Below are 12,331 nucleotides of genomic sequence, written 5' to 3'. Positions count from 1 at the left end.
TAATAATAATATAATAAGAAACGATGTAAACTCCTCGTAAACATTACATGGAGTTTACATCGAATGTTTACGAGTGATTAACATTGAAATATTTACGAGGGTTTTACATCGAAATGTTTACGAGTGATTTACAATGAAAGTATTTACGTGTGCTTTACATCGAAATAATTACGTGGGCTTTACGACGAATGCTTACGTGTCGTTTACGATGAATCCTTTCCGTGCGCTTTACGAGGAATATATTTCGTCGTAAACGTAACGAGTCGTTTACGACGAAACCTCCGTTACGACGGACGTTTAACAACGAAACGTGTTTCGACGTTAATTCGTCGTAACACCCTGTTTACGACGAATTTACAAGGAATATTGCCTTCGTAAAAATATGTTATATGTTTTCTTGTAGTGATTATAAATTTAGAAGAAAATAGCATGTCTCTATTTTAAATGAAAAATAGAGATTGACTATAGCATATTTTCCCCTCTATTATAGAATTTAGAAGTAAATATAAGAATAGATAACAAATGTTCTTATCTTATACATTATATATTAATGTTTTATTTGTTAACATGTGTGAGTGGGTATTCAGTTTTTATGAGAGGTATTTCACAATATAATTATATAATTCAATCATTTTATTTACTTTGATTAATATAATATGTAAAGTTGGGTTAGGTTGAACAATTTTTTTGCTTTTGATTTATTTTAAGATTTTGTAGGTTTTGGTAATTTCAATGATTTGGTTTAATAACATCACTTTGTATTAGCAATTATATATATTTTTCTTCAATTATATAATTGATTATAAATTAATATAATAAAAATTGTTTAAAAATAATAACCTATTTTAAAATAATAAGAAATTGACATTGTTATCGAAAAATAATGTTTTAAAAATAATAAAAGATAAAAATCAAGAAATTAAAAGATTCATAAAATATTATAAATTTAATGTTTGACTTCAAAATTTTAATCTTTAAATTTAATAGTACATTTGTTAATAAATATCTATTAAAAAGAATTATGCCCACATGTGCGGGCAAAACATCTAGTTAATATTATATATAGAAATACTATCTATATTAATACTTACAATAATTAAAATATTAAAAAATATTTCTAAATTTTAAAATATATTAATTATTTTTCATAGATCAGATATTTTTGGTTACTTTTGGATATTCTTGGACACATTTAGATGTAAAAAAAAATTGAACTAGGCATTTCGGATAAAATGGGTTATTTTCTATACATTTGGATTATATTAAGTCAATTCGAATAGGAACCGAATTTTTTTGGGTTCGTTTGGATATACCCAAAAATATTTGGATCTGACAAGAACCGAACCGAATCCGATCGACATTTAGAACTACCTCATCAGTACCAATTTTCTATAACTGAATTATCCGATATCCTAGATACCTGATCCGAACCGATCGAATGCCGAATCATTGGTGATTTTAAAGGACTTGAAAAGAAAAAAAACTGGGCCGAATCATATAACAATTGTTGATCTTTTAGGCTGTTTATATCCGGGTCGGGTTTAGTCTAAACCCAATCATTCAACCCCGTCAACGGTTGGTGACGTGACAATCGTTGACTGGATAAATGGAGAAACAGCGTGAATAGGTCGGAAGGTCTTCTTATTTATTTGGCGGCTAGTCTCTCAAATTCCATCGATTCCAACGGATCATTCATTTATTCGCTCGTTCTCTCTCTACAATTATCTTCTTTCCTTTTTGTTTTCTTCTTCTCTCTCTCTCCCTTCATCCGAGAAACCATCTATTCTCTATTTTTCATCAGCAAGTTTGTCGGAGATCGGGTGTGTGATTTTTCACCTCTTCTTGTGGATCTGTCTCATGTTTGTTAGTTAATGGACAATGTGATGTTAATCGAATAGCACACAACGAAGAGTTTCATGGGGATTTGCTTCAGCGCTGAAGAGCAGTTCCAATTTTCTCAGCAGCAAAACTATCAGAAGGAGAAGTCATCAGGTATCTATCAATCAATCTGATTCCGACCTCTCTCTTTTGATTTGCCTCATTTTGTTGCTTCGGAATCTAGATTTTTCGTTCTGGGTAAATTTCATTTCGTGGTGATTTTCTTGGGAAAATTGAGGATTTTTCTTTCTGGATTTCTGGTGAATTTTTGTTGTAATGTGAGAAGTTTTCGTTATCTGTTCATACTCTGATGTTATATTCTTTGATTCTTTTGTTTTTTGGTTTTCTTACTCTCAGGCAAAAAATCAGCAGTGTATCTAATGAATTCAGAATGTAAAGAATCATCAGTTGGTGGCAAACCGAGTCCAAGTGGGTTGCCTTTGCCTCCTAAAAACATCAAAGATCTTCAGACAACACCTGGATACGAGAATGTGGATATATTCACCTACCAAGAGATGAAATTGGCTACGAAGCAGTTCAGGCCTGATTACATTCTTGGCGAGGGTGGTTTTGGTGTTGTCTACAAAGGTCTTATTGATGACAATGTCAGGCCTGGTTATAACTCCACCAAAGTTGCCATCAAAGAACTTAATCCTGAAGGCTTTCAGGGAGATCGAGAGTGGCTGGTATTTATAATCGGCCTTTTTTTTTTTTGTTTCTTAGACTTGAGAATGTGTGGTTTGATTCTTTCCATTTTTTTTGTTTTTTTTTTCTTGCAGGCTGAAGTTAACTATTTAGGACAGCTTAGTCATCCAAACTTGGTCAAGCTCATTGGCTACTGCTGTGAAGATGAACACAGATTATTAGTCTATGAGTACATGTCACTGGGAAGCCTCGAGAAACATCTTTTCCGAAGTAAGTTCTCACCACCATTTAAAACATTAACTTTGTTAGAGGTCAAGTCTGGGTTTCTTGAGCCTCGAGGATTTGATGAAGCATCTGCTTGCAGGAGTTGGATGCACTTTGACATGGTCGAAAAGAGTGAAGATCGCTCTAGACGCAGCCAAGGGTCTCGCTTTTCTTCATGGTGCTGAACGCTCCGTCATATATCGGGATCTCAAGACAGCCAACATATTGCTTGACGAGGTCAGCTTATTACGTCCTTTTGTTTTGGTAGTACATAGACATTCTACTTCTTGTTCTATAGAGTTATCCGTGAAGCTCAAAGTCTACAATGACCTGGGTTTCTACTTTTTTTTTTTTTTTTTTTATCTTGTCTATGCTGCTGCTGAATGGTGTAATGCTTGTGCAGTGTTACAATGCTAAGCTCGCAGACTTTGGACTAGCGAAAGATGGTCCAAGAGGAGATCAAACACACGTGTCAACACGTGTTATGGGCACTTACGGATACGCTGCTCCTGAGTATGTAATGACAGGTCTGTCGTTGAAAATGAGCCCACTTATGGAAATGAATTGTAAATGAGTCACATTTGTTTTTTCTTCATTGTTGTACTTAGGACATTTGACATCTAGAAGTGATGTTTATGGATACGGGGTACTTCTCCTTGAGATGCTCCTTGGGAAGAGGGCAATGGACAAAAGCAGACCTTGCCGGGAACATAACTTGGTCGAGTGGGCACGACCGCTATTGAATCACAACAAAAAGCTTTTGAGGATCATAGACCCTCGAATGGATGGGCAATACACCACTAAGGCGTTGATGAAAGTAGCCGATTTGGCATACCAATGCTTAAGCCAAAACCCAAAAGGAAGGCCCCTCATGAGTCATGCGGTACAAGTCCTCGAGACCCTCAAGGAAGATGGCGATGCTCAGGGGGAAGTCATGGCTAGTCTCCATAGCAGAGGCAAGTCCGTAACCTTACATGAAGCTGCTCCTAGTGATTCCCAAGGTACAAGAAACGTGGATGGGGATGGGCAGGGGCAGAGGAGGAGAAGACCGGAAAGTGGTAGAAGCAAGAGCGAAGCCTCCGTTGATACTGACCTATATGTTTCTGCTCTCGTTTCATCTGATCCGAACGCTACTAAAACTTAGAAGACTCGAGACTTAAAAGATTCTCATTCAAAAAAAAAGAGACTTAAAAGATTCGCAAGTGATTTGAGAATGTAAGAAACTAGCAGAGCTTGGTTAAGTGTATACGTAAGTTGAGTCTTGGTTTTGGGATACTTGTTTTGTTTATGGGATTACAAATATTAGCGCAATATGCAATTTGATCAATCTCTTAAATTCAAATGAAATGTTTTTGTCAATCTATATTCTTTTAGGATGGTGAACTACTACTACTATGCATCAAAATGATAGAAACATCATCATAAACACCATAAATCTCTATTCTTTTAGTACACAACATGATGAGTCACACTGTACACACATGTACGTGTCTCTCTACTCCTCTGGTTCATAACATTATGAGACATTGGATAATCAATCGGCTTCTCATCTAAGGCTCAAAACCGGCCATGCGCCAGGAGATGGCAGAGCAGGGCGGATCACTGGGACCCTTTTTACCTCTGAGAATGCCGCATTGAGTCGAGCCGCCTGACTCATCACCCGCGACACCTTCTGCACAGATCATAAACACAATCCAAGACGTGACAATGATAGAAGAAAGTTAGCCAGCCATGTGAACAAGATGTTGGAGTTATAACAATCATATCATTTGGTTAGAAGGTGATGACTAAGGGCGGCCAAATAATCTATATTTCAGCTAAGGAACATATTAACTACAGAGTCTATAACTGACATATGCCAGCAGGACGGGACAACCTTTGAACATAAGGAATGAAACCCACCAATCAAATTCAATGTTAATATAGTGTACCTTCTCGTCGATTGCAACTTTAAGATGGATCCTTTGAGCTTTCTTTTTCATATGATAGAGTCTGCGTCCCAAGAGAACAAAACTCATCACAGCTGCAGCCATAGAGACAGACCAAACAGGACCAATCCTCAATGCATAGTACTTGACAAGCACAAACGGCATCTTCCACCACACTGTCTCGCTACTTTTTTTACCCTCATCACCAGATCTCACAAAAGCAGAATCTACGGCCACAACATGTGCACTAGTATCCCCTCCACTTCCCTCAACTGCTTCACTATCAGAAACAATCTCCTCTTCACCACTCCCATTCCCAGAATCTCCAGAAACTAGTTCGTTACCCTCTGACTCAGACAAAGACTTGCCCACATCCTCAATATGTTCTTCAACACCAGCTTGGCGGCTCTCAACTTGGAGATTGTCTGTTTCGGACAAACACATGCTTGCATCCTCGATATGTTCTTCAACACCAGCTTGGCTCTCAACTTGGAGATTGTCTATTTCGGGCGAACACTTGCTCGCATCCTCGATAAGAGATTCATCGTGAACACCTTCGCCCATGATGTTATTCTCATCAGAAGGTTGAAAATCACTCACCTTGACCTCACCATCAATAAACCTTAATTCGTTTCTGACACCCGATTGATAAACATCCAACTGATCGAAGCCCAAAACCACCGGATTCGGATACTCTGATCCGTAATCGACCCGAGAAGAATCACCAGATCCTATGCTTTGCTCAGTTGTAGGATGATCGGCAGAGAAATGATCAGAGACAATCATACCGTCATCGATTACACTTGATTCCTTCTCCGATGTGATTGAATCGGTGTCGGGGCCGTGAACGAGCTCCCAATCAAGCATCTCCTCTCCATCCATGGTGAAAATAATCGAAGAAAAATTCAGATTCGAATCCCTAAAGCAGCCGACTCTGTCCTTTATCCATTTGCTAGAGTGGGGGAGAGAACACGTGGACGCATTTTATTGGTTACGTGTCAATCGCATGCGTTTTTAAGTCTACAACTATATTCGGGGCACGGCATTAAAGTAAAGATAATAATGACAAAGTATTTTCCTTTGGGCTGTAAAGGCCCAACAGATTGTGACCCTGAATCAACGGGTGGGTCGCGGTTCGGGTTTTTGGGTTCGATTATAAACTAGCTAGCTATTGGTCGTGGTTCGATACTAATTTCGGATTTTTTTGGTTTTTCAGTTTTCGAATTCAATAACCTAAATTTTATTTGTTTTATTTATTATTTTAATTTTACTAAATAATTTAATATTATTTCAAAAAAAAACAAAAATTGTACACGTGCCATCGTTATCAGCAAAATTAGCTAACGTAACATCTAATTCAGCAAAATTAGATGACATGACAACTCATGTAATGACTAATGTATGATTTTACCGAAAAAATAAACATACATGAGCGGATCTAGAAACATTTTCTGTCGGGGTCACAGTGCTAAAAACAACAATAATTAAATTAGATTGGAAGCACCTTTTAAATTTTTCCGGTGGATAAACTAAGTTATTTAAGTAAAAATAAAGAAAGAGTAGGGGGCACATGACCCAATACCCATCCACTTCCGTCCGCCACTGACAACATATATGTTATTTGAAGTTTTTGAAAGTTCATATATGTTTTTGCACGATGACATAAATCAGATATGAATTGAACATATCGTGATACGTTAAGTATGAAATGACCGTTTTCCCGATTCATTGCAGACTTATATAAATTAATACCAAAACTAAGGCTATGTGACGATATCTTTTAGTGTACATTACAACATAAGTGACAAACTTTTTTCATCCTGAATTGGTTAACTAATTAGAATTTATAATTAGCGTTATAAAAATCAGAATTGATAAGAATTTCGGTTTACTCTAATTGAACCAAAAATCCGACCATTAACCGCAACCAGTTACTAGAACCTAGTTTCAGCCGTAAAAGTTCTTCTCCAAATCATGATTTTCTTTTTTTTTTTACTAGTGGCTATTTCAGGCTAATCCCAAAAAAAAAATGGAGGAGATTATAGCCATTTGTGGCCAGTGGTTATACGAGAAGGATAAGGCAAATTCAAAAAATATGAATCCATCTATATCCAATTTCAAACAATGATTAAAAATGATCATCTCTTCAATGCCATATGATGGATGCATTTTGTCAAGCAAATCATTTTCTAACTTTCATCTTTGCAGCTTTTGACTGAGACAACTCAAAATCTGACAGAATCATATCATGAGGAAACAGACCTCGGAACAAACTCGTCCTTCCAACTACATTACTGAACGAAAATCAAGATCAAAGAGGAAAGAAATAAATGTCGCTCTTGTTGTTCTACTATGATCATGATAGATCCTTGTTGCTGACGTGGAAGGAACTAGAGAAAAGTGAAGACTTGGATTGGTTTAGAGGCTTTGCAGTTAGAGCTTTGGAGGTAGCTTCGTGAAGAAAGATGCCGAAGTATAAATACCGAGCACAGATGAAGAGAAGAGTTATGCTTTGTTGTTGTTGTAGATTGACGCCATGAGTCATCTTAACCCGATCGCCATGAGATCGGTGACGAAGGTGAAGCTCGCCATGAGAGCCTAGCCGGAGTCAAGCTCAAAGTTGTTCGTTTATCATCTTTGTAATCACTTCTATTCAATAAAGGAGTTAGAGATTTGTAAACTCTATCATTGGTGCGGTGAAACTGAGATCGGATCAAACGCGGTGGTGCTACAGTGTGACGGAGCGGTGAAGCGATTTGATCGGAGCGGCCAAGACGAAGTGATTTGATCGGAACGGTGGTGCGGTTACAAGATATTGACGAAGTGATTGATTGGAGAGTTCGTTGTCTATCGTTACGGAGGTTACGTAACCATGGGAATCGTAGAGGTTCCGGTGTTTCTGGATGTTGAATTGCGGCTGTGGATTTCTTGGATGGAGAATTACTTTGATCGGAAAGGACACACTGATTTCGAGAAGTTACACATGGCTCATGGATTTATTTGGGGAGAAGCTGAGAGGTACATCAATTCATTAAAGCCTATCAGTAGCTGGAAAGAGATGAAAGAAACGTTGCTGCTGAGGTTTGGCGAGGATGATGATCCAGAGAAGATTAAGTTGGAAAATGAAGATAGACGATCCAGAGAGCAATTGATTGAACATTTCGGGAAAACAGAATCGGAGATTTTGCAGGAGACGTCAACAAATCTCGAGGAAGTTACCTTGTCGTCTGAGTCTCTTATTCAGGATGAATCTTCTTGTAGCAGTGAAGCTGTGCCTGAGAATGAAATGGTGAGGAAGACAACTTCACCAACTATAAAAGATGTTCTTTATGACTGTCTTGCTGAAGATAAAGCGGCAGAATGCTCTGCAGTATCACATTTGACAACAATTTCAGTTTTCCAGCCTCTGTATACTGAGAATTCATGCGCTCTGGACAGAGGTGCAGCATCTCAGACTTGTGTCTGTGAAATAAATCATGAGTTGCAGAAGATAGAGTCATCAGTTACAGAAGAAACTGAAGAGAATCTTGTTAAACAAAGTGCAGAGATGCCTCATTTGTGAACTACAATTTGGAGACCTGCAAGTGTGGATGACAGTTTTGAGCATTCTGATGGTATATCTTACGAGATGCAGACAGATTATTTGATTACTGAAGGGGCCAAGACGTCTCTAAATGTAAGTTTGCAGTCTCATCGTGTTCAGCAAACATTTGCTCAACGTCACATCTCCAGAAGACTGTCGTGTAAGAAGAAAAAAGACAAATATCCTAAAGCATGGAAGTATAAGTTCAAAAGCAGGAAATTTCAGAGACTCATGCTTAGGAGATTGGTGAACTTTAAACCATTTTCAGATTCTGAATTTCTTGTGGATGTAACCTGTAAGAAGAAGCAATTGAGGTCTCTTAAGGCTTGGAAGTTTATATTCAGAACCAAGAATTTGCAGAGATTCAAGATTACACGAGTGAAACACTTAGCACCAGTGTCAGATTACACAGTGTCTGTCTTGGACATGAGAATGTTAGGAACGAACCAGAGACATCTCCACGAGTTTCTGGAGTTGAGAGAAGTAGATTGGCAAAAATTTAAGAGATCTCAGTTAAACTGTTCGTTTGATTTTGTTGGGGAGCAGAAGTTGGTGAGATGGTGGCAGGTTGTTTCTGAGTTTTACTGGCTTGGGATAAGTTGTGGGACTACAACTTCAGTGAAAAGGACGCAATACAATACAACTTCAGTCCAGCCACAATATTTTACCAATCTGGTTTCAGGTGAGGCGAGATATTTGCTGCTATATGGGTTCATGAACGTGAGGGCAGATACAGAAGATGTCAAGATATGTCAGGGGTTGCTTAGTCTGTTGCAGCTTTACTGTGGTCATGAGATTGGAAGAGTAACACGTAAGCTCCAACAGAGAAAGTTCTATAAAAGTTGGAAGTTCAAGTATAAATCAAAATTTTTGCAACACCTTGAGATTCTTAGTAATCGGCTTGAGGGGAACATGAGACATGATTCGCAAAGCTTGATACGACTTCTTATGGGTGAGACAACGTTCCAGATATGGCACAAATGGAGATTTAAGTCTGAGAAGTTGCTGAACAATTCTGCACCGTTGACGTTTCTAGTGGTCAAGGCAATTGGCATGACTCACAAGGCATTTACAACACAGAGATTGATGGGAATCAAAGAGATTGATGGGAATCAAGTGTGGCATCGTTGAAGATATAAGAAAGATCAGACCTTACAAGTATGGTCACTTGAGTTGTTGCCACAAAATGATCCACGCCTGCTTCTTGTTATTATTCATGTCCTTTCTCCAGTTCATGTTGCAGAGAGTTTGAGAGCATGGGCTGCAAATGATAGTCTCCACTAGCTGGAATTCAAAAAGAAGCGTCCTCCACCTATGAGAAAACAATTGTCGAGGTTGTTGTACAAAATGGGGATGCGAGACATTTTACGAGGCCTGAGGCTGTTAATTCTTGGTGACAGAAAGTTCCAAGTGAAGCATAGGTGGAAGTTTAAGCAGTTAACATCAGTTTCTGGTTTGACGTTATATTTGGAACAAGTAGTTGCAGACAATTGTTCCATATTGTCCATTGTTCAGAAGCGAATGATGTCATTGAGGGATCACAATTTTTTATGTGTTGCGGGAACAGAAGGGAGTTGTGTGGCTATGGGTTTGCTCTAATTTCTCAATGACAGTGGCAGACACAAGACCAGAATTGCAGAGATCTTTTATCCTTTTCTTCTGTTCAAGCTTGAGGTCAAGCTTGTTTTCGAGGGATGGAGTATACACGAGAATAATGATGTGTGGGCTGGTAGAAGTGGAGCTGATTTGGTGGTTGGAAATAGCAAGCGAGTCTGATCTTTTAGAGAAAGACGTTAGGCAAGTGTGGGAAAAAGAAGTATGGATTACACATTATCTGTTACAAATTGTGGAGCATCTGTTGAATAATGAAAGATGCAAGCTGTGGATATACATCAAGAGGCAGTTACAACAAGTTCTCGTACAACAAAGTCCTTGGAGGAGTTCTTGCTTTGTTTGGCATCGCTGGAGAAGTAAGGAGCATGGCAGATGGGTAGAAGGAGATAAGCTAGATCTTTCAATGCTTTCATCTCAGTGGAGGCTGCACGTCAGTTTATGAATGCATAAGGATGGTGGTTTCTTTTCATACAAGCTTGTGGGCAAGCTTGTTTTCATGGGGGAAGTATTGATAGATCCTTGTTGCTGACGTGGAAGGAACTAGAGAAAAGTGAAGACTTGGATTGGTTTAGAGGCTTTCCAGTTAGAGCTTTGGAGGTAGCTTCGTGAAGAAAGATGCCGAAGTATAAATACCGAGCACAGATGAAGAGAAGAGTTATGCTTTGTTGTTGTTGTAGATTGACGCCATGAGTCATCTTAACCCGATCGCCATGAGATCGGTGACGAAGGTGAAGCTCGCCATGAGAGCCTAGCCGGAGTCAAGCTCAAAGTTGTTCGTTTATCATCTTTGTAATCACGTTTCTATTCAATAAAGGAGTTAGAGATTTGTAAACTCTATCAGATCATCAGAGAAAAACGATTCACAATAATATTTTCAACGACGATTGAAACAAACACAACTTCTACTGACAACACATCATCTCAGGAGACATAATAACTTTGTTCTCCAGTTCCAAATCGCAGGCCATTCTTTACGGATGTCGAAGCTGTAGTTGATCTCCAAGTAGCACTTATTATTGTCATCAAGAAACTGAAACAAGATAAGTAACTTTAACTATCAACACCATATCTATCACAAAGTTAGGTTCTGAATGAATGTCACTATGCTAACTTAGTTCCTGCAGAATATGATCTACGAGCAAACAAGCCAGAAGGAGAGGTGATGGTGTCCAGATCAAGAATATGATCCCAACTATTCACATAAATCACAGAGACAGCAAACGAACACAATGATCTATCAATCATTTCCAAGATTATTAATAGTATTATTGGTGCATCAAAAGAATTCTTCAAAATGTCATAATATAATTTGAGAAAAGAAAAAATGGAAAAAGGAAGCAACTTTATCCTTCTCGTACCCAAATGTAACTTGGAATCATCGTCAACTAGAAGACTCACTCATCTGCATCCCCCAAGGATTCAACAGCGTCGTTGTCGGTGTCATCATGATGATGCGTTCTGGACGTGCTTTCGTCGTCTCCTCCAATGTCCCTGGAACTCGATACAGCTCCAAAAGAATATTTAAAATAAAATAAAATTTCTATTTTTTTATAACAAAATTTAGAATTATATTTTCATAGTTACTTTCATATAGTTATACAAATTCTTAATTAATATATATGTATTATTATAAATTAATATTAATTCAGTTTTGGTTTAAATAATGAAATAATGAAAATTATACAATAAATAATTTTAAAGAGAAAACTTATTTTTGTTCGAAAAAAAACTAAAAACTTCTATATAACGAGATGTTTTCTCATATGTCAAGATATACTTTAATATAACTAAATATCTCCAAGGACTACATATCACTACTATATAAAAGGGACTATTTTAAAAGTTTCTAAAGGGTGTTACGTATGCATAAATATTCCCCACCAATAATTTTACCATGTCACTACGGGTTGGATCTCAAACCAATTTGAAGTTCCGGCCCAACCTTACCCCATTCCGGCCCAACCTTAATTCTCCTACTACCTCCTTCCCGTAACCCTAATCCTCCACTCTACCAAAAGGCCATCGCTTTCCCAAGAAGGATGTATCGATCGTAAGACATGGAAGCGGCTCCGGCTCCCTCAGTTTTTCACCCTATATAAATTCCTACTCATATTCTCTGCTCAACGCAAAATCACATAAACCCATAAAAGCACATCCGGCGCTGGCTATCAAAGCAGCCAATCTCTTCATCTTCTTCTTTACTTTCTCTTCAAAGATATTTTCTGGTATGAGATAGTTGATATCATGTTTAATCCACGGACTGGAGGGATCGGATCGGAGTGAGTAGAATCAGAAATATGCATGCGTCTACGGTGTCAGTGTCTCAAGCTGGAGTTGGCTCTTCTTCTGTCATCTTGAGCGAGTCGATGTCTCGGTCGCTTCTATTGTAGCGACGGCGATCATTTCGATGGCGATTAGA

At 38.2% G+C, this 12,331-nt stretch overlaps 2 protein-coding genes across 2 annotated transcripts; one reads left to right on the top strand and one right to left on the bottom strand.

Moving 5' to 3' along the window:
• Window positions 1-1,662: 1,662 nt before the first annotated feature.
• LOC106327132 (serine/threonine-protein kinase At5g01020-like) lies at window positions 1,663-4,098 on the top strand. Its single transcript, XM_013765199.1, has 6 exons — window positions 1,663-1,992; window positions 2,236-2,564; window positions 2,658-2,793; window positions 2,888-3,024; window positions 3,191-3,314; window positions 3,396-4,098. The coding sequence occupies exons 1-6, from the start codon at window positions 1,917-1,919 to the stop codon at window positions 3,929-3,931; spliced, it is 1,338 nt and encodes a 445-aa protein (XP_013620653.1). The 5' UTR covers window positions 1,663-1,916; the 3' UTR covers window positions 3,932-4,098.
• An 84-nt stretch (window positions 4,099-4,182) lies between these two features.
• On the bottom strand, window positions 4,183-5,684 carry LOC106327133. The gene is made up of 2 exons (XM_013765200.1): window positions 4,719-5,684; window positions 4,183-4,459 (listed from the first exon to the last, which is right to left on the bottom strand). The coding sequence occupies exons 1-2, from the start codon at window positions 5,595-5,597 to the stop codon at window positions 4,334-4,336; spliced, it is 1,005 nt and encodes a 334-aa protein (XP_013620654.1). The 5' UTR covers window positions 5,598-5,684; the 3' UTR covers window positions 4,183-4,333.
• Between the last annotated feature and the right edge of the window lie 6,647 nt (window positions 5,685-12,331).

Source organism: Brassica oleracea, chromosome C2 (genome assembly GCF_000695525.1).
Source record: "Brassica oleracea var. oleracea cultivar TO1000 chromosome C2, BOL, whole genome shotgun sequence".
Taxonomy (NCBI): Eukaryota; Viridiplantae; Streptophyta; class Magnoliopsida; order Brassicales; family Brassicaceae; genus Brassica; species Brassica oleracea.
The sequence above is the reverse complement of the archived record's forward strand: the minus strand, read 5'-3'. Positions and strand labels throughout refer to the sequence as shown.

Bases quoted from the DNA above. Each gene is read 5' to 3' on its own strand.
- LOC106327132 (XM_013765199.1), top strand. From the start codon at position 1,917: ATGGGGATTTGCTTCAGCGCTGAAGAGCAGTTCCAATTTTCTCAGCAG. The intron at 1,993-2,235 runs GTATCTATCAAT...TCTTACTCTCAG, and splicing joins TCAGAAGGAGAAGTCATCAG to GCAAAAAATCAGCAGTGTAT. The intron at 2,794-2,887 runs GTAAGTTCTCAC...ATCTGCTTGCAG, and splicing joins CGAGAAACATCTTTTCCGAA to GAGTTGGATGCACTTTGACA.
- LOC106327133 (XM_013765200.1), bottom strand. From the start codon at position 5,597: ATGGATGGAGAGGAGATGCTTGATTGGGAGCTCGTTCACGGCCCCGAC. The intron at 4,460-4,718 runs GTACACTATATT...TGATCTGTGCAG, and splicing joins AAGTTGCAATCGACGAGAAG to AAGGTGTCGCGGGTGATGAG.